Here is a 22,516-nt window from a genome sequence, read left to right as displayed (position 1 = left end):
ATGACATCCAATTTGAAAGAGCCACTTCATGCCACTATATTACAATTTACAAGGTTTGACGTTTTTTAGTTTTTTTTTTTTTTTTTTTTTTTTTTTTTTTTTTAATGAAAATCTTATTTTCCTAAATTTTTTAGATTATGTAAAATTTTGAAAAAATACATTATATAAAAGCATTCATTGAACCAAATAGTTCCTTAATGTTTTTTAGCAATAATAGTTTATGATGGACAACATAAATTTTAATTTAAATATTTTTCAAACTTATGCTACGCTTTAACATTGGTATGCCCCTATTTACTATTTAGGGAATATTCACAAACTTATTTTATAATAATCAGTATGCTTCAAAAAAGGAAAGAAAAAAAAAAACACTAGAATTATTAAAGTTTAGTATTCCCATTTCCCTCCAACAATAGCTAGTCTTTAATGAATTATATTTTATAATTCACATTTTTCAATTTTGCCGAGTTATATTTTAAACCCCGTGAACTCATCTTTATATTTATCCGGAGATAAATTGAGACAGTCCAATTTAAGATTCTAACACATAAATTTCTCCTCCATTACATCCTTAGTGATTTTGACAATATAATAATGATAGTGGGAAAGGAGGATCCGATCTGCATCTGAATAAAAATGTCATCTTTTTATTATGACTATGAAGAGTGGGATCAACTTTTAGAGAAAGGTGGCTTTTTGTTGCCACCTCGGCCCCGCAAGATTCTATTCTATTTATTCTTTTGTATCTTCTCACTATTCACTAAAACCAAGTTCCCAAATTGTTGCCAATGCCTCCTTAAACACTAAACAGAAGCATTCAGCATTAATTTAAAAAAGAAAAGTAAATATTTTAAATTGCAACGTGCACCTTGATGTTTCTTAAATTTGCATATGAATCATTGCCAGTCTGCCACTAGAACAAGACATTATAGGTAATCGATCGAATCAACTAAGCTAGTCCGGCGCGGCGGCAGTACCGCTTATTTCTTTGTAAATTAAATGTAAATGTTCATAAACCCTGTGAAGTATGTTCACTCAAGACTACTCACACGACTATATGAGCCAAGATTCATTTTATTTATATCAATTGGAATAAAACGCATACAGTAACAGTTGCAGAAACTCCAATAACAACGTACAAGCGAGTGACAAAGAAACCAATGGAAAACGCAGGAGGAAAGAAAATCTGTCTTGGTGACAAATGGCTAAAGACACCAAGAAATTTGGAATCTACTCATTTGTTTTCAGAAGCTAATTCCATTGTTTGAATTTGAGGGGCTCTAACCTCTGTTTGGTTTAGGTTGGGGGAGTTTGAGTCTCCAGACCTCTCACGAAGCTCTCTGTATTCCTGGCACATCGCACACATGTGGCAGAAAAAATGTGTCACGAAGTCCCCGCATGGTGCTTCCTGCACAGGAATTCAAGAAAACAGCAAATTAAATCAGTGGGGAAAATCTTTGAATACCCCTACCAAGCACCTACGTCTTTGCCATGTCAAGACAAAGGAAGGGTATATGCATTGTATTCTCTCTTCAAATAAATTGCAAAAGATGACCTATATGGCTCATATGATTTACAAATATCAAGATGTGAAAAGATCTTTGAGAAACAAAAATGAAAAGAGAAACAAATTGACTAAGTGCTTCTGAGATTTGAGTGGAATTGCAAGTCCATTTGGGATGCTTCAACATTATTATAGGTTCGAGGAGGAAAAGGATAGCCTTTTCAAAGAGTTCTTTTACACACTTTAAAACTAGAGACAGAGAAACTTGGGTTCAAACTTGCCCGCACTAACATTTCTTAAGGACTGGCATTGCCTCTTATAGAGAAATGATGCTTTATTATATGCTACAGATACCCAACACTCAAGCAATAAGCCCATAATCAGAGTCTCAGGTTAATACACCAACTAATGGTACCTTTTGAAAGTGTTTAGAGCAATATATTTCAAAAAGGTTGGGAAAAAAAAAAAGAAGCAAAGCATTTAAAATTTAAAAAAAAATTAAATTAAATGAAGATGTTCATGCTGTAGTAATTAGTAAGAAACGAGGACAATGATAAACCACATTTTCATCCATCAACATATTAACAAAAAAGCATACCACTGTTGGAGAGAAATTTTTCAACAATACAATCAGACCATCAGACCAGATTTTAACACATTGTGCAAATATGGAAATGCAATGGAAATGACATACCTGTAGATTGTACTTTGATCGCAATGTTCTACGATAGCCACAAGCGTAACATGCAACAAAGCATCCAGGTAAACCCAGAAGAATTCCATCGGTTAGCATGCAGCAAAATGTATTCACAAGACTCCATAAAATGAAGTGGGTCACGCATGAACCTGCGAAGGTTCCAGAGCCCAAGAACTCCGCATTTTTCCCAAAAAGATAGCAAGGGCAAAGAAGACCAATGATACCTGAGTACAAAAGTTTGCAATCACTAAAAAGTTCTAGGCCATCAAAATTAGTTTTGACCATTAACTATCACATAAGACATCACCTAAAAGCACAAAACAGAAAAGAGAAGGAATGCTTCTAGCTACACGGAGTCTGATGAAGTTTTATACACTCCTTTGTTCTAATTTCTACAAAGTACAAACACTTCCTTTTTGAATGGAAACATGAGCTAAGATCTCAATACCAGCCATTAGGCACCATAGCGGCATAGCCTAGCAAAAAGGAAACCAAAACCTATTTCTATGGAGTGGATTATGCATTTGAATGAAATATTCTCTTAAACTGAAAATAGCTCTGAAGCAACAAAAATCCCATTTCTGAAGAAGGAGAAACACATAAAATTTCTACAGATTTAAGGTCAAGAGAGGTAACATTGTTAGATGGCAATAGTTATTTGGTTTTACAAAAAAAGCCTTCATCATGAGGAAAAAAAAAAAAACTCAACCCATATTTAGTTTCTTATTGTGTGCATTTCCAGAGGTTACATAAGTGATCAGGCTACTTTAACCCAAAAAAACTAATCACACCCTCAGTGCAACTCCAGAACTCCCATGTGTTTTAGAAGTGAGCTTTAGAAATCTCTTGACACATTTCTTCATATATTTAGCAATTCTACCTCCTAGGCTCCTAATAATAGCAATTACATGCACCGTATTGTTGGTTTCTGATATGTTTTAGGACTCGCAATTTTATTATTCTTCAGCCATAATAAGTCCATAACAATGATCAGTGTGGATCAACAGGATCCAACTTGAATTGCTCCAGCCAGCTTACACAAGTAGAGAATAAAACACTGCTGTCATACTAGTTAATCACTAAAATTGCACCTTTTATTCACTTTTTTCTTCTGATAAATCAAGATCTCAGGGCAGAAAGTAGCGTACAGCTCTGCGGATCATCAAAACAAGCGCAGATTCCAGAAGACCACTGTTCCCCGCCATCATTTCCGTGTTGTGGTTGCAAAGGGGCATCTTCCTTATATGGAATGCTTTCGGGCTCTCTATTGGACTGGCTCAACGGAATGTATGGCGGCGGCACATAACTGCTCTGCCCTCCCATTATTTCTTCTTGAAAGAGGATATATTTCAATTAATAAACACCCTACAGCAGGATCGAAGAAGAAATCCATTTTAAACCATTCGAAATTCGCTCATCTACTCTAGCGAATCAAACAACGGATCAATAATATAATAAGCCACGTATGGTAGAAAACATAAAATATTCAGTGATATTTTAACCGCTAGAAATGTTTTTTCATGAATTCTAGCAATCAAACAACAGATCAACAATTTGATTAAAAAAACACATATTTAGAGGTAAGGAATGTAAGAGAAACATCAAGCTAGGAGTTCAGCTCACAATTCACAATGCCAAACAAAAATCTAGCGATGAAATTTAGAGAATATAAGGGACAAATCAAACCTTAAGCTCCTTGGAGTCTCATAAACTATGGTGATATTTGAGATACACGTAATGAGAGAGCCGATCTACCTTCGGCGAGACTCTGAAATTGCTGAGAGAAACAACTCTACTTGTTTCAATCCGTCTATTGTACTTTACTTGGGAGTTGGGAGCAATCGGGATGGAGGCATGGAGCACGCAAGAGCTAACGTAAGCAACGGCTCGGTAATTTTTTATTTTTTATTTTTAAATAAAATCCAAATTGACCACCTAACATAAAAATGTAATTAGACCATAGAAAAAATACAATTAAATCACTAAACATCTCGTATGTCATTTCATCTTATAGTAGGTTACCATATTTGCTAACGTGAAGGATGAGTTGACATTTATAATAATTTTTAATAATCAACTTTAAAAATAAAAATAAAAATAAAAATTTTAAAATTTTTTAAAAAATAAAATAAAGAAAAGAACGTTGAGTCCCCACCCCCTCCTCCTTCGTCTTCGGTTGGAGACAAAGGAAGGGGGAATGGGGGTGGCGTGAGACAGGTCCTTCGCCTCACACCACCCCCCTTCCCCCGCCTTCATCTCCGCGCAGAGACGAAGGAGGAGGGGGAATGGATGACCAGCAGCCATCCTGACGGTTTTTTTTTTTTTTTTTTTTTAAGTTTATTATTAAAAATTATTAAAATGCCAACTCATCATCCACGTAAGCAATCAACCTGATAAAATGGATGGTAACCTGTTATCCAGTGAAATTACATACATTTGAGATGTCTAGTAACCTAATTGCATTTTTAGGTTATGTTAGTCGCCAATTTGGACATTGTTGTTGTTGTTGTGCCTTGGCATCTTGATTACCATTCATCCATTTTAAATGGGTGGTTATAAGTTCAAATTCCAACAAGAAACTTCTTTAAACTGAAAATGTTTGAGAAAGTATATAACAAATATTATTATCTTGTAATGAGACTCCACACCTTTTATTTTTGCTATATTTATATCCAAGGCTAGATTAATCTTAAACACATGCCTAAAAGTCGTTGAAATAGATAAATATATTTCGAGTTGAACGGTTAATGAAGTGAGACTTAAATGTAATTAATTGAGCTAATTAAATTAGCATCGCGGGATTTATGGTGTATATGGTTGGCTGGAAAATATATTTGTTGGAATTAGAATTCTTAGAACTTGAGAGAAAAAGTAGTTTTTTATGTTATTTGGTCTATGAAAAAATAAGTTGCACAACTTTCCTTTGATATTTTATTTTTCGAAGTTGATAGGAACGACAAAAGTATCATTATACATATTCATTAATTATAATTATTATATTGTAATTGTATATTAATCTTGATACGCATTATTCTTTAAATTAATATTCTTATGAACCAAACAATATAAATTAATATTCTCAATAATTTTTTTTATAAAATTTAAATTATATTTCTCAATATTCTTTTTCACGAACCAAATAAACTAATGAAAAAATAATGTATTACTATTATTTGTTTTGAAAAAAAAAACAAAACAAAACAAAACAAAAAATGTGTTGTTTAGCATTGTTTTCACTTTTTTATCTGAAATTAATTTTTGTTTTTCTATTTATTCAACCCAACAAGGTTACAAGGATTTGGAAAAAAAAATTGTTTTCCAAAATTTTCTAAATATAAAAACACAACTTCATCTATAATCATTATTATTATTACATATAAAATTTCACTTATGTATCTAAAAAAAATTAAAAATAAAAATAAATAATCTTATTTTTGTCACAAGAAATCCAATATGAAAGCTACCTTTAACTACCAAGGTTTATTTTTGTTCACAAACCTTATTTCCGAGAATGTTTGGGTACAAACCACTTGGCCATAGATAAATTGTTCCTAATAACTACTCCGTATACAGTCATTTAATGTGAAAATTATCTACATCGGCGCTTGGTGGAATTCTGAGCTGAAACAAGTTTAGTTAGCAAAGTTTTCATTCTTCTTGCACCAGTTCCATGCTGCACAACACCGTATTTCTCAATCTGCAAACCCGAGCATGTTTGGTGCTTGTTATCTCCCTTGGAACACCATCCCCCCAAAGAAAACTGTCCATTGCGCCTCTTGAGAAGTTCGCGGTCTATTTTGTTAAGGACGGGATCATTTTTCTTGAACTTCCTGGCAAATGGCCGGTTGCTTTGTATCATTCTTCTGTAATCTTTTAGTCCGAGGGACCTGGGGTGTTGCTTTGGAGGGATGTCCCAAGTGATGTAGTGAAGGTCGTGATTCACTGTCGTGTTCTTGTAGTCCTCAGAATTGCATGCAACAGTTTGGAAATAGCCCTCGGGAGATGACACGAAATTGGTGTAGTAGAGAAGAAGCCTTCTCGGCAAGTTGTCCCAGCCTACAACACAGTACTCCGCAAAGGATCTTGACAGAACTGTCCAAGCTGAACCTGAATATGGAAATGGAACTACTCATCAATTAATCCTCTTAATTTATACTCTCAATCTTTTTATATTAATTAAAACAAAATAGTTAGGAGTTTTTCTACAACTCAGCCGGCTACAGGTGTCTAAATTTTTCATGTTTTAAATGTACAGAATGTGGCATTTTGTATAATAGCACCAAACCCATACCAAACAATTGAGTATGAAATTGTAACAATGAGACAACATTCAACTTCCCACTCTAAGTTTGGCAGGGTTTTTATATTAAGGATTAGATTATTCATCCTACTCTGATGTTTAATAAGGAATAACAAATGTGATATTAGGTAAGTGATAATTAAATGCAAAACAATTGCCCCACAAGTAGGTGATAGGATATGGTTGATCTGTCTTTTTCTTTTACTATATAGGATATGGTTGATACAGGTGCAGTTCGTAGCTTATAAACACAGAACAGTAAATGAAATTCCTGCAACTTCACATGTACTTCCCTAGACACAGATTTGCTTTCCCCCGAGTCTAATGAAACTCCATCATTGCATGTTCACATTATCTGATAAACCGGATTAGGGCGAGTCAAATTTGTGTGATATGCTTGAGCCATCCACATGATACCTTATATTAACCAGGTATAAAATAAATAAGTGGTGGTTTGGCTGAGTGGTCTAAGACGTCAGATTTAGGCTCTGGTTTAAAAGGGCGTGGGTTCAAATCCTACAGCCATCAACCCATTCCAAACAGTGGCCCCTTAGATCAAGGGGAGGGGCTACGACCTCTTCTAGCAGCCACTCATGATTGGCACTGACAATCCATACCATATCTTAAAAGAGATTATCTTAGTTTCCCCACAAGTAGTTGAACAAACCTCGATACCCATCTGGCATCATATTTTTATGGCACAAGTGTCAAATAGGCCCATCTACTAATTGTCCTTTTTTACAGGTTACCAACAGGTTGCATATTTAATTATTAAAATAAATAAATAAAATAAAATAAAAAAATTAAAAAAAAAAAAAAAGAACAGCCACCGACTGACCGGGCTGTTATTCTTTTTTTTTTTTTAATTTTTAATTTTTTAATTGTTTTATTTTATTTATTTATTTATTTTAATAATTAAATAGGCAACCTGTTGATAACCTGTAAAAAAAGTCAATTGAACAAATTTAGCTGGTAAATAGACCTATTTGACACTTAATTTAGTTTATGGTGGGAATTGAGCACTTCGCAGTAGTAGATGGGCTTGGTTGTGAAATGCCTAGTCATCCACATTATACCTTATATTAACCAAGCAAATAGTTAATAAGTGACGGTTTGGCCGAGTGGTCTAAGGCGCCAGATTTAGGCTCTGGTCCGAAAGGGCGTGGGTTCAAATCCCACAGCCGTCAATCCATCCTATATTGTTTTGAAGGGTTTCTCGAGCATAAGTTATTTATCTAAGCCACTCATAAATAAAACTCATGATTGGCACTGACAGTCCATACCATCTCCTATTTATCACTCATGATTGGCACTGACAGTCCATACCATATCTTAAAAGAGATTATCTTATTAGCTAAGTGATAATCAAATGCAAAAAAAATTCCGCAGAAGTAGGTGAGCAAACCTCAGTAAATTTTTAAAGTTGGTTGTGAAATGCCTGAGCCATCCACATGATACCCAATATTATTAACCAGGCAAATAGCAAATGAGTGACGGTTTGGCCGAGTGGTCTAAGGCGCCAGATTTAGGCTTTGGTCCAAAAGGGTGTGGGTTCAAATCCCCACAGCCATCAATTAATCCCATGATTGGCACTGACAGTCCATACCATATCTTAAAAGAGATTATCTTATTAGCTAAGTGATAATCAAATGCAAAAAAAATACCCCAGAAGTAGGTGAGCAAACCTCAGTAAATTTTTAAAGTTGGTTGTGAAATGCCTGAGCCATCCACATGATACCCAATATTAACCAGGCAAATAGCAAATGAGTGACGGTTTGGCCGAGTGGTCTAAGGCGTCAGATTTAGGCTCTGGTCCGAAAGGGCGTGGGTTCAAACCCCACAGCCGTCAATTAATCCCAAAAAATGCGTGTTTTACACTGGAATAGTTTTGAAGGGTTTCTCGAGCATCCCACAATCCATCCCAAACAATGTTTTACAGTTATTTATATAAGACATACTCGCATAAGTTTTTTTTGAGTACCATACTCGCATAAGTTATTTATCTAAGCCATGCTCATAAGACTTTGCATCTAGAATTCTAGATACATTTATCCCTACCAGGACAATAAGTTCAAGTGAAGTTTCAAACATTATATGACTCCTTATTCCAAAATGAAATTGATATCTTAACTAACAAGTTAAATATAATATCCTATTTTCCAATTCCAAAATTAAATAGGATTCTAGATATGTTATACCTACCAGGACAATAAGTTTGAGTGAAGTTTCAAACATTATATGACTTTGTCCTTTCAGAATTCCAAAATGAAGTTGATATCTTAACTAACAAGTTAAATATAATATACTATTCTCCAATTCCTTATGGCCAAATTCTTTATCAGGCAATGGTTAGGCCATTGGACTGGACTACCTAAACAAAATGTACTTCTGTATTAAATCTCTTTAAACAAATGGTCAGCTTATATAAAAGTCACAAAACTAAAAATTTACTACTACCAAACTACAAAGTACAGTACTGTGAAAAGGAAAGGATATGAGAGGAACCTGTGTAGAGCTTGAAAGCAGTTGGGAGAGTTCTCTGCTTGATAGCCCACCAGATCTCTGATTTATTGACACTGTGCAATCCTGGATCTAATATAATTGGTTTCCCTCTCTTATTCCTGATAAAAATAACAAATAAAAAGCTTTTTCAACCAGCAAAGAACTAAACCAGGCCATAGCTGAAGAGTCAAACTTAATCAACAACTCGATCTAACAGTAATTTTATCAAACAATTCGTGAGCACTATGCATAATGTAAAATCTTACAGTTTCCAACCAAGGTGGCTGGTGTGCTGTATGAAGCTAAGATCCTTTGGCAAATTGGAGAAGGAATGGATCAGATCTGAGGAAATGAGAGAGAATAAATTGAGTAAAATGTCTAATAAGTGAATGATAAAAGTAAATTGTAGTGATAGATGAGAGCCACTCACCATACCATCTTGGGTTACAAGGGGATAGTCAGAGGCGCTGAGATTGATGAACCAGTCCCAATTTGCAGTCCTCATAAGCAGAGAAATGGCGTGGAGGGTGGTGGCCAGCATCGTGGGACCTCTGTAGGTCACTAAGCTAGGTTTCCCCACCACCCACACGTTCCCGATTTGGCCGAACACGGCGTTTCCGGCGACGAACCTGGCCAGCTCCCGGTGCTCCGACGGCGGCGCGTCCGCGTCAAGGTGGATCAGGTAGTAGTTCCCGGGGTGGTAGAGCGCGTGCACCAGGCGGCGCAGCCTCGGGACGTCGCCTCTGGAAGCGGAGATCAAGTAGGCAAACGTGACCGGGTACTTGCGCTGCTGGTCGCCGGAGCTGGGGCGGACGAAGACGGAGGTGGTGGGGCGGAGAATGGCGATGCTGGGGTGGTAGATGGAGAGCTGGGTGGGGATGAAGAGCAGGAACAAGAGAAGCGAAGCGGTGATGAAGCAGATCCTGAAGAGCTTAGCGGCTGCCATTGTTGTGGCGAGTGAGGTGAGGAAGTGGAATCGGGCGAGACTTAATATGGGCGGTTAGCGGTGGTTAGAGGCGGAAGGTGGAGGAGCGCAGTCACAATTGAAGGAAGAGTATAGATGGAGGGAGATGTATAGTATAGCGGGGAGGCCAGGGGAGTTCCTTTCTTGGGAGTGAAGGCCTCCATGTGTCATTGGTTGGTGTAATGTTTATGCATTTGTGCATTGCTATTCACTTGACCGGCATAATGTCAATATGACAATATGTGATCAACTTGTAAAAGTTGTAGTCTTTTGAATTGATTTTTAATGATGTAATAATTATTTAAGAGTTAATTACAAAAATGGTTCCTTGACTATAGCGAAATTATTAATAAGAGAATTGTTCATGTATAAATAATTGAATGTTGAATTTGCGTATTTAAATAGGAATTCTAAGTTTACAAATGCAAAAAAATATAGTCAAGATTGATTATAATTGTCAATAAAATAATTGTATAGGTATGGTTGAAACTAAATACGGGACATAAGGGAGAGCAAATAAAAATTAGGGTACTAATATTGAAGAGCTAATTGTTGATTGTCAAACAATGACATTGCGAGTTAGTTTTCCACTTCAATTTGTTGTGTAATTTGAATACTCTTTTTGTAAATAAATCCCCCGAGTAGTTAATATGATTGGCTTAATTATATTTTTTTATTTTTTAAAACTATTATTATTATTATTATTATTATTATTATTATTATTATTATTATTATTATTATTATTATTATTAAATATATGTATACCCTTAGGTCATTTTACATGTTAATCTAAAAAATTAATTTTTTCAAATATCTTTTTACCCACCATTGATATAATTCGCTGGTCAAATCAGTTAATATAATCTGCTAACGCTAACCGCTAACTACTAATTGTCAAACAAGGACATTACGAGATAGTTCTCACTTCAATTTGTTGTGTGATTTGAATACTCTCTTTATCAACCAATTTCTCAAGTAGTTAATATGATTGGCTTTATTAATTATATTTTTCTTAATTTTTTCAAGGTATTAATAAAATATTTGGTAAATAAATATATAACATTATTTTGTATTATAACTTTGATATTTAATTAAAAAAAATAATGCACAAAAAAAAGATAATAGACAATTTAGTGAATATAATCAATTGATGAATTTGAATGTAAAGAATTTTTACATTGGAAAAACATAAAGACAATATAATATTATAAAATTAATTCTCTTAATTAATTTATTGATAATGAATAATATTTTTTTTTAACAAAGACATTGTAGGGACAATGTAGCGAATATAATCAATTGATGAATTTGAGTGTAAAGAATTTTTATATTGGAGAAAAATAAAGACAATATAAGTAATGAAATTATTTCTCTTATTTAATTTATTGATAATGAATAAATTTTTTGAATAAAAACATTGTAGATACATAATTCTAAATTAAAGATCGAAATGCATATGTATTATTTTTTGTTGTAACTACTAAATTATTATTTAATTTAATAAAAGTAAAATAGAGTACTAAATATGCCAACTTTAATTGGGATGGGGATCGAACTTCGAACTTAAGACCTTTCATATTGAAATCAATGAATAAGTTAACGGTGAACTAACAAAAATTAACGGAAAAGATAATATTTAACGAAAAAGTTAACGAATAATCATATTCATTAAGGATAAATTAGTAAATCTTAAGAAAAATTAAAATCTAATCAATCTGAGTCATTCATTTGATTAAAAAACTTAGACCGCCATTTTTTATATTCATTATAGGCCTAACTCTCTTAGGCTCTTATTAGTATATATATATATATATATATATATATATATATATATAATAATAATAATAATAATAATAATAATAATAATAATAATAATAATAGAAGTAGATAGTAGATATGCACTAAATCCTATATTGTAACTATAATTAATAATTTATCAAAACCAGATAAACTAGTTTAGGTTTTCATTATTCAAACAAAAAAGGCTTAAGATAATTCTAGTCAAATTTGTATTTACCAAGTTTACCAAATTATATTGTTTCAATAAATAAAGCGTATCAAGAAAGAAATAGATTTATAATAGGACCCAAATCATACCATAATTGTGTGTTTTACTCCCTATCAACTACTGTATAGCATCTAAACGCACTCTATATATATAAACCTCATATTTAATAACCTAAAAACTGCAACTATCATTCTTGATTGAATTTGCAGATGGAGGATCAAAGACAGAAGAACGCTTCAGCTTCAACTTCTATAACTCGTCTTCCGCGAGAGATACTTGTCAAAATTCTCACCGGTCTGCCTGCAAAATCTGCTGTACGATTCAGATGCAGTTGTAAATTCTTTTATTCTTACATACCGAAGCCACGCTTTGGCTTCAGAATCGTCGTCGTACTCCCATCCAGTGTACGTTCCGTATTAAGTTTAAACTCCTTGAGTTACAATGAAGAAAGCCATGGAAGGCTCCAAGCAGACAGTGCCCAAGTTTTAGATTTACGAGGTTTAAGATGGGCGGATTCTACGAGTTCCGCCGATGGAAAGATGGTTCTGCTCAACAACAAACTATGGGGAGACCAAGCTCTCTTCGATATTAGTACAGGTCGGCGTATTTCTGTGCCGTCCGATAGTAGTTTGTCGTATGTGAGCAGTGTGTTCACTGTTGATGTGGTGGCGTTTGACTCGGTTTCCGAAAGGTACAAGGTTTTCAGGTCATCACCACTGTATGAGAATTACAGGTGGGTGTTGAATCGGTATTGGGTTTTAACTGTTGATGTGGATGAGTCATGGAGGGAGATAGAATTCACTACTGGACACCTCTATGTTGCCATGGTCCACATTAATGGGATTATCTATTTCATACCTGATATGTCTGAATGGTCACCTGATGATATAAATGAATTGTCATCATCACCAAAGATAGCTGCAATGGATGTTGCGACAGAGAGTTTTATCACGTTTGTACCGTTTCCATCTGGATATCATCCGTACCCGCATGGGTATGTGTTGTGGTGGGTGCCATGGATAATGAAATTGAATGGTCGCATGTCTTTCATTAACTTTATTATTCCTGATGCAAGAGAAGACGAGAGAAAAATAGAGATATGGACGTGGGAGAGATCAATGGAGGAGTGGGAGAAGCAGACTATCCTTCTTCCATTGGAGGAGAGTAAGGTGATCAGTCAAGCTAGTTCTATGGGATTTGCTACAAATAGTATGGGGGAGATTGTGTTCTTGCTTCAAAGTAACACGATGTCTCCATTGATTTTAGTTTATTCGTTTGGAAGAGATGTTTGGAAAAGGTTTGAGATAAGTGGAGTTTCTAATTATAAGCTTCATCTATCAAGTATGAAAAGTCTTGTGCATGTTGAGGATGAGATTGCATATTTTTTGGAATGAAGAATTTTGGTTTTTGTTTTTCCTTGATAGAAGATCGAGGATGGATTTAAGCTTTGGTGTTCTTGTTTTGATCGAGCACCAAAGCTTTAATGTTATTGAAGAGAGTATATCATGATTGGTATTCTTAATGTTATTAAAGAGAGTATATATTTAGACGAAGTTAACTCCTCCATATCATGATTGTTTTGCTTATTTTGACAATTATTTGAAGGCTAAATGTCATTATGTATTACTTTTTCAGAATGAATTTAATTTAATTACCTTAATGTTATAATAAGACTATATTATTCTTTGATTGTGTCGTTAATTAAATCAATTTTCTATTCCAAATGAAAAACTGCATGAATCATTATGCATAGGATGAAAATAAGTCTGGGTGAAAAACGATGGTTGATCTTGATGAATGCCGTAACCAGGGCCCTTATATAATTCTTGTATGTATATTTATATATATAGTACAAATTTTAAAATAAGTATTCGGAAATAGACAAATGTTACAAGAAATTGGATAGCCTAGTTGGCAGAGCGTCTTTCATATGCTTTCAACACTACCTTTTCTCATTATTTCACATTTTCACTATTATTAATTGTGCATATTACTTCAACACAATTTCATATATATATATATATATATATATATATATATATATATATATATATATATATATATATATATATATATATATATATAATATATATATATATATAATCGCACTCACATGCGAATGCTTCGTCCAGACGCGAAATAGGAATGGATTCTGTCTGTCCACGTATCCAGATCAAATGGATAAGAAACACTGATTTTTTTTAAAAGCGCGGGGACTTTTTCGTAAATAATTGAACATCGAAGTGCAAGTAAAATGTATTACAAGTGCATGTGAAATGTATTATAAGTGCAAGCTAGTAAAAATTTACACGGAACATCAATACTAAGTGCACCTATAGTTATAAGTAGTTGCACATATAGTTATAAGTAGTTGCACCTAGGTGCATGAATGTTTGCAGGTGATTTTGAGGGGTATTACTACCCGCTGAACTCAGATCAATGAATGTTAACAAGACAAAATTACATGCACTTATAGGTGAAAGTAGGTGCACCAATAGTTATAAATAGTAGCACCTATAGTTGTAAGTAGGTGCACTCAGGTGCATAAATATTTGCGGGAAGTGAATGTTAACAAGACAAAATTACTCTTTGACTTAACCAATTGGTAACGCAATTCGGAGCTAAAACTCTTACGTCTGCGGGGCAACTCATGTCAGTTAATTTAAATCCACTAGATTTCACCAAGATTATAGAAGTTGGTATTGTAACGTTTTATCGTTACTATTATTATAACATTAGAATAAGTTATGATAATATTCCGTGTTTGATATGTGGTGCAACACTAATAACCTAATAACTAGACACCATTATGATTAGGAGTCTAGTTAGGGTTTAGGAGACCTAAAGACATACAACTACAATGATGGCCAGTGGTTATATAAGGTCACTAGTCCTCTCACTGCTCACATTACATACCTCATACACCATCAAGAGAGAGATGAGTAAAGTGAGAGACAAAATACTCGTGTTATCCCTGCAGCAGTCCGGATCGCTCAACCGTCTCAATAAATAAAGTGTATCATGAAAGAAATAGATTTATAATAGGACCCAAATCATACTGACGGTAATAATGATACCGGAAATATAATATAAGAGTAACGAATAAGAAAGTGACAATAGTTGTATTGCCTTTTGTCTCAGTATAGAAAGTACAGTGTGTCCCCTGCTCAGCTGAGGGAAGTTCTATTTATGCTAGGTCCTAACGGTAACAACATGAAGAGACATCTTTGGGGAGCTGAGTTAACGGCAAGAATATGAAGAGTCATGAATGAGGCGTTGAGGCTTTAACTCTCTCTCATCAATGGTGGCATCAAAGGTGGCTTCAATGACAATAAATGTGACACCTGTTGGATTCTAACCGTTGGAGTTCTGCACGTTGGGTTCCCATGTGATGCTGAGTCAGATGCTCATTTGTGATCCGGGTCGGGTGCCAGCCCTATTATCCTGTCACCAGTCCCCCCTACTCCTGAGTCAACGGATGTGTTTGAGTTGACTTGGGAGTAAGGCTGAATCTATCTTGATCCTGTGTAGAATCCTGCTTGATTTATGATATGTGATTTTATTTGATCCTGTGTATGTGATTTTATATATTTTTTTCTTTTTTGTTTTTAATCACATATGATTTTATTTTATTTCTTATGCTAGCCGAGATAGGCTTTGGCCTAGGTTGGCAGAGGTGCGTGCCTCCGACCGAGGCGTCGCCTCGACCGATCGTGGCCGAGGCGTGCGCCTCGACCGATCGTGGCTGAGGCGTGCGCCTCGACCGATCTTGGCCGAGGCGTCGCCTCGACTGATCGTGGCTGAGGCGTCGCCTCGACTGATCGTGGCCGAGGCGTCGCCTCGACCGATCGTGGTCGAGGCGTGCGCTTCGACTGATCGTGGCCGAGGCGTCGCCTCGACCGATCGTGGCCGAGGCGTCGCCTCGGCTGACCGTGGCCGAGGCGTCGCCTCGGTCGATCGTGGCCGAGGCGTCGCCACGACCGATCGTGGCCGAGGCGTCGCCTCGACCGACCGTGGCCGAGGCGTCGCCTCGACCGACCGTGGCCGAGGCGTGCGCCTCGGCCGATCGTGGCCGAGGCGTGGCCTCGACCGATCGTTGCCGAGGCGTGGCCTCGGCCGATCGTGGCCGAGGCGTGGCCTCGACCGATCGTTGCCGAGGCGTCGCCTCGACCGATCGTGGCCGAGGCGTCGCCTCGACCACTCGTGGCGAAGGCGTGCGCTTCGGCTGATCACGGCCGAGGTGTAGTCTCGACCGATCGTGGCTGGGGCAGGCTCCAGCCTTTTTTTTTTTTTTTTTTTTTTTTTGGCCGAGACGGACTTCGGCGTTGGCCGAGGCGGGCGCCTCGGCCGAACCGTGGCCGAGGTGTGCGCCTCGGCTAACCATTGGCTGAGGCGGGCGCCTCGGCCAACCATTGGCCGAAGCGCGCCTCGGCCAACCATTGGCCGAGGCGTGCCTCGGCCAAACTGTGGCCGAGGCGGGCCTCGGTCAGACTGTGGCCGAGGCGGGCTCCTCGGCCAAACTTTGGCCGAGGCTTGCCTCGGCCATCCGAGTCGAGTCACGTCTCGGCCAACCTGTGGCCGGGGCGTGCGACTCGTTCCTTTTTTTTTTTTTTTTTTTTTTTTTTTTTTTGGAAACAACATGGGCGCACCACAAGCACGAGATATTATTCCATAAGATTTCATAATTCAAAGCGGGCGGACCGCGATTACCAAACACTAGTCCCAAACGACTACTAGAATATTAAGGAAAATACTTAATCAAATGTTCCTGGCTCCATACCCGATCGATTATCTTTACAGATGGTGTGGACTTATGGATCATTTCTGCCAATCGTTTTGCATGCTTTAACGTAACAACTGCGGGCCGCTCGCTGGTCTCCTCTGACGACCCCTATCCCGCTCGGAGTGGGGAACTTCATACACAAGTGTTCCACCGACACTATGGCCTTAGGTTCTCCAGTGCCGGTCTCCCTAATATGATGTTGTGTGCACAAGTGAGTCTTACCACGATGAATTCCAAGTCAAGTTTGCGAATGTTAGGGCTCGTGCCTATCTCCACTGGTAAGACCACTGACCCCTCCGTCTCCACTGAATCACCCGTAAATCCAGAGAGTGGGGTACGTACTTCTTTGAGCTGGTTCCTAAGTATCCCTAACTTGGTGAAGGCATCGTAATACATCACATTGACTGAGCTTCCCTTGTCGACTAAGATGCGGCGGACAATGACATCGTTGACTGATGGACAATTTTTATGTCCTCGCAAGTGCACGAGTTATTGTAGCAATAGCGTGCAAAGGCAAGAGTCGATCTCACAGGGAATTGTATGATGCAATTTAATAAACTTAAATTTAAGAAATAATTGACTTGATAATGTAAAGTGCTAGACAAATGCCAAAGATAACAATCAATAATAAAACTCAGTTGTTAAGCTATAAAATTAAACCAGAAAGCTGAATAACAAATAGATTAAACTAAATAACAATCAACATGAATTTAATTAAATGAAATTGCAAGGCAGGAAAAACACTTGAATAACTACGGAACAAAATAACAAGAAATTAAAGACAAGAATATAAATCAATTACCATTGATCATTGCAATTAGCAAAATACTTAATCTTTAAGCATTGTAATTAGCAATATCATTAGGCATTGCGTAGCAGTAACAAAAATCCAATCCAACATAATTAAAGTTAAAAGGATTTGCAAACCACAATAAATTGTTTGTAATTAACCGTGCAAATACGAATGAATAAAGCTACCAAGCTATTTAAGGAAATAGAAAAGAACCAGAATGCTGCGTCCAAGGTGTTGCCGCCGAACCAATTATACACCGTCACCGGAAATCTAATCAGGGAGAATCGCTGAATCTAAAGCCGCGCCAAGAAATCACCGTCAAACCAGAGCTCTCGAGACGGTATGCCGCGCCAAGAAATCACCGTCAAACCAGAGCTCTCGAGACGGTGGTTGCCGGAGCCGATCTGCCCCCTTAGAACTCCTCCGGTCCGGAGATGTTCTGCTAAAGTCTCCGATCGGAGACTTTTCTCCTCTGTGAAGCGATGATCTCCTCCTTCGAACACCATCTATTTATACTGCTCAGCCCCACGGCTCTTCCGCACTTCCTCCCTGCGACTCGCTCAGATAGTTGATGATTATTGACTCGTGTTTCCGATGCACTGGTTTGCGTTAATCACTGGCCCTGCGACTCTTTCTCTACCGTTAGTTCTTGCGGCTTGGGTTTATACGATGGATGGGTTGGCAGAATACTACTACTACTACTATTATTATTATTATTATTATTATTATTATTATTATTATTATTAGGAATTATTAGATTGTCAGAATTCAAATAATAGGACAACTTTAATAATTAAAACAACCTAAAAATGAATAACATTACTAAAAACTAATTATAGCAATAATAAATAAAAATAGATAATAGTTAATTAATTATTTGCAACTTAACTATAAAAAGATTATCTAAAATAACAACAAAAATAATGTTTATCATTGACGTCCATCTCAATTACCAGGGTGTCACGATGGGGTAACGGGCCCTCTGGGAGGTCATCATCAGAGAAGGTGATGGCCTCCTGTCTCTATTTCTTTTCTCTGGGAAGACTCGCCACTTCTCCCACGTATAGCCGCCGGCTCCACTTCTTTCTTTCCGCGGGCGTGTCGCCCCCTGCAGGTCCACCATAGATAAAGTGTATGGTGTGCTTCTTTTGTCGTCTAGGCGCCACCTCGGTTTCTTTCTCGCTATCACTCTGCTCAGATATTTGGTCGTGTTCTCTTTTTTTCAAGGTGGACGGCTCGGTGACATCCTCATTTCTCCAGACATTTTTTGGTGGATTTTTTGATGGATTGCGCTGCGGCTGCTGCTGCTGCTTGGATCGCTTGACAAAATGCCGAAAGTAGCCCTGCTGGATGAGTTCTTCTATTTGTCTCTTCAAAACGTGACACTCATCTGTATCGTGGCCGGCTTGACTATGAAACCTGCAGTACTTTGTTTGGTCTGCCTTTGGGGAGACCTTCATGCACTCCTCGGGGAATTCTACCATTCCCATCTCCTCAGCTTGTTGTAGAATGACACTGACGGGATGGGTAAGAGGAGTTAGATTACGCAAGGGGACCAGGCGAGGTCGTTCGTGGTCTCGGCCTTTCCCTGCGGTCGGGTGGTTCGAGGGTGGTGCCTGGCTGGGCGGACCCGCTTTCCCAGGCTTCCCACCTTTCCTTCCATCCTCTTCGTCCTTCTTTTTTCTGTCGACGTCCTCTGCTTCGGCATAGCGGCTAGCCGTCCTTATCAGATCTTCGTAAGAGCGGGGGTGGTGGGCGTTCAACTGCTTGTGGAAATACCCTGATCTTAAGGCATGGATAAATATCGGGATCGCCGCCTTGGAGTCGAAGTCGTAGACATTATTGACTTCCTTTTTCCATTTTATCAGGAAGTCTTTGAGGCTCTCGCCTCTATCTTGCTTCACTACACAGAGGTGAGAGAAGGGTTTCTTACGCTGTATGCTACCGGAGAAGTATGTCAGGAAGCTTTTGGACAACTCCCCAAAGTTTTGGATCGACCCATCAGGGATGGTGTTGAACCAGTCTTGGGCCGCTCCATCCAGGGTGGACAAGAACGCTCGGCACATGATGGCGTCCCCTGCCCCGATCATTACCATAGCGGCCTTGTACCTCGTCATGTGGACGCGTGGGTCAGTGTCCCCTGTGTACTCCTTGATGGCGGGCAACCTAAAGTCCCTCGGCAAAGGTACGTCCATGATGCTTGGGGAGAATGGTGCTGCCATTCGTACCTCGGGTTCCGGCGACTGCTCCTGTGCCTCCACCCTTCTTGCTAACTCCTCGATTCTTCTCTGCAGCCTCTCGACCAGGGCCGACTCATCAGGGTGCCGGCGCGGGGCCGGCTGCCGCTCCTCCAAGTGTCGGTGTGGAGCCAGCTCATCAACGCGTCGCTTCCCCGCCGAGTGCCGTCGCGGAGCCGGCTCTTCGACGCGTCGCTCCTCCAAGTGTCGACGTAAGGCCGACTCATCAACGTGTTGGCGTGGGGTCGGCTCCCGAGACTCGCCTACCTCCTCTGTGGATGATCTCTCGGCTTCTCTGTTTTCGTGTTGGCGAGGACCTCTGGTAGAGGATCCCTCGGCCCGTGGTCCTAATCTTTGTCGCACGGGCGCCCTTTGTCCCAATCGTTCTGGTGCAGATTGGGAAGGGCATGGTTGTCGTCTGGCCGGTCCACTTCTTTGGGTCTCCACCCTTATTTCCTGGGGCCGCGGCGGGGGCACTTGGCCTTGCAGTCCCACCGCCACCTGATTTAGCGCCGCCGTCACTGCTTGCTGAATGACATCGGCAATCGCCTGGAGGTTCACGGCTTGGTTCACCCCTCCATTGTTGAGTTGGTCTCGAAGGTCCCCTCCGCGATTGTTGGTGAGTTGGTCCCGGAGGTCTCCTAAGGCATTGTCATTGTTCACGTTGCGGGAACCATGGGAGCTGCGGGAAACCATTCTTTCAAGCTTGCTGTTGAAAGAGGAATGAGTTGTGTGTGTCGTAGCCTGCTTGAGTATTGGATCAGATCTAACAGTAATTTTATCAAACAATTCGTGAGCACTATGCATAATGTAAAATCTTACAGTTTCCAACCAAGGTGGCTGGTGTGCTGTATGAAGCTAAGATCCCTTGGCAAATTGGAGAAGGAATGGATCAGATCTGAGGAAATGAGAGAGAATAAATTGAGTAAAATGTCTAATAAGTGAATGATAAAAGTAAATTGTAGTGATAGATGAGAGCCACTCACCATACCATCTTGGGTTACAAGGGGATAGTCAGAGGCGCTGAGATTGATGAACCAGTCCCAATTTGCAGTCCTCAGAAGCAGAGAAATGGCGTGGAGGGTGGTGGCCAGCATCGTGGGACCTCTGTAGGTCACTAAGCTAGGTTTCCCCACCACCCACACGTTCCCGATTTGGCCGAACACGGCGTTTCCGGCGACGAACCTGGCCAGCTCCCGGTGCTCCGACGGCGGCGCGTCCGCGTCCAGGTGGATCAGGTAGTAGTTCCCGGGGTGGTAGAGCGCATGCACCAGGCGGCGCAGCCTCGGGACGTCGCCTCTGGAAGCGGAGATCAAGTAGGCAAACGTGACCGGGTACTTGCGCTGCTGGTCGCCGGAGCTGGGGCGGACGAAGACGGAGGTGGTGGGGCGGAGAATGGCGATGCTGGGGTGGTAGATGGAGAGCTGGGTGGGGATGAAGAGCAGGAACAAGAGAAGCGAAGCTGTGATGAAGCAGATCCTGAAGAGCTTAGCGGCTGCCATTGTTGTGGCGAGTGAGGTGAGGAAGTGGAATCGGGCGGGCGTGACTTAATATGGGCGGTTAGCGGTGGTTAGAGGCAGAAGGTGGAGGAGCGCAGTCACAATTGAAGGAAGAGTAAAGATGGAGGGAGATGTATAGTATAGCGGGGAGGACAAGGGAGTTCCTTTCTTGGGAGTGAAGGCCTCCATGTGTCACTTCCACTTTCATCGGTTGGTGTAATGTTTATGCATTTGTGCATTGCTATTCACTTGACCGGCATAATGTCAATATGACAATATGTGATCAACTTGTAGTCTTTTGAATTGATTTTTTTAATGATGTATAATTATTTAATTTGATATTCCTATGTATTAATGTATATATATATATATATATATATATATATATATATATATATATAAAAGTAGTTTATTAATCTCTCTATTATGTCTTTTTTTAATTTTATTATATAATAAGGATATATTACACATTTTACAAAATTTAAACAAACCTAATATTTTAATTTCTCAGTAATTTAATTATTATGTGTCTAAACATCTTAATTAATGGTTTTCAAAAAAATACATTTTAATTAATTTTTTCAAATAAGATGTCATAGGTTCGAGCCACCACATAATTTGGTTCACCGTTCATTTTTCCCACTTTCATAAGGAACAACATGTCATAGCATTCAACTAGAAGATCGAGAAATCTCACTCACACTAGCACGCGTTTAGTTTTATCATTCTTCGGATTGAAATTCTGTCTCCAGTTCTGAACGATCAGATAATGATCCATAACTGTCCACAGCCCACCCAGTTTAGCGAATTCATAATCTTCGACAGACCAAAATCTAACTAGGAAATAATCATCATCAAGCACTACGACATCCATTTTTGCTTTTGGGTGCCAAATAGCATGGATTCTCTTTGTCAAGTACGTGTAGCCTACTCTTCGCCCCAACACCTTTACAATTACCGATTGTCTCCACGGTTTCCTCATGCGAATCTTGTCCTCCTTCATTAGTTTGATTGTCGAGGCCTCCGGATCCTCATCGTCTTCTTCATCCTCCTAGACAATCTCCTCTGGTTCTTTATAATCTTTTTTCTTCCCTGTCACAGTCTCCATAAAAGATGACTTATCGGAGACCTTTTCTCTCTCCCCATCTCCCTCAGCCTGTGTTTCCACTTCTTTTATTCCCTCTTCTGCGTTAGCGTTCTCCTTTTATTCGATCTCCCCATCTTCCAAA

General features: G+C 38.9%; 2 protein-coding genes and 2 non-coding genes across 7 annotated transcripts; 2 read left to right on the top strand and 2 right to left on the bottom strand.

The window, feature by feature from the left end:
- Positions 1–1,056: 1,056 nt before the first annotated feature.
- Positions 1,057–4,099, bottom strand: LOC109159007 (protein PLANT CADMIUM RESISTANCE 10). 3 transcript variants are annotated; one of them, XM_019306974.1, is made up of 4 exons: positions 3,888–4,099; positions 3,350–3,566; positions 2,199–2,425; positions 1,057–1,408 (listed from the first exon to the last, which is right to left on the bottom strand). In XM_019306974.1, exons 2-4 carry the CDS (start codon positions 3,522–3,524, stop codon positions 1,235–1,237), a joined length of 576 nt encoding a protein of 191 aa, XP_019162519.1. In that variant the 5' UTR covers positions 3,525–3,566; positions 3,888–4,099; the 3' UTR covers positions 1,057–1,234. The 3 variants fall into 3 exon arrangements, 2 of the variants coding, with proteins under 2 accessions (XP_019162519.1, XP_019162520.1); XM_019306975.1 differs by having other exon boundaries at positions 3,350–3,529; positions 3,888–4,083; XR_002050484.1 differs by lacking the exon at positions 3,350–3,566 and having other exon boundaries at positions 3,888–4,084.
- A 1,508-nt stretch (positions 4,100–5,607) lies between these two features.
- On the bottom strand, positions 5,608–21,505 carry LOC109159299 (beta-glucuronosyltransferase GlcAT14A). 2 transcript variants are annotated; one of them, XM_019307409.1, is made up of 4 exons: positions 20,780–21,505; positions 20,611–20,686; positions 9,007–9,122; positions 5,608–6,308 (listed from the first exon to the last, which is right to left on the bottom strand). In XM_019307409.1, exons 1-4 carry the CDS (start codon positions 21,288–21,290, stop codon positions 5,791–5,793), a joined length of 1,221 nt encoding a protein of 406 aa, XP_019162954.1. In that variant the 5' UTR covers positions 21,291–21,505; the 3' UTR covers positions 5,608–5,790. The 2 variants fall into 2 exon arrangements, with proteins under 2 accessions (XP_019162954.1, XP_019162953.1); XM_019307408.1 differs by lacking the exons at positions 20,611–20,686; positions 20,780–21,505 and adding exons at positions 9,270–9,345; positions 9,439–10,158 and having other exon boundaries at positions 5,610–6,308.
- TRNAL-UAG lies at positions 7,609–7,688 on the top strand. The gene has a single exon. It is a non-coding gene; the product is annotated as a tRNA-Leu (tRNA).
- On the top strand, positions 8,271–8,350 carry TRNAL-UAG. Its single transcript has one exon. It is a non-coding gene; the product is annotated as a tRNA-Leu (tRNA).
- Positions 21,506–22,516: the final 1,011 nt, after the last annotated feature.

The sequence above is a fragment of the Ipomoea nil genome, unplaced genomic scaffold (assembly GCF_001879475.1).
Source record: "Ipomoea nil cultivar Tokyo-kokei standard unplaced genomic scaffold, Asagao_1.1 scaffold2826, whole genome shotgun sequence".
NCBI lineage: Eukaryota > Viridiplantae > Streptophyta > Magnoliopsida > Solanales > Convolvulaceae > Ipomoea > Ipomoea nil.
This window is presented reverse-complemented; position numbering and strand designations above follow the sequence as displayed.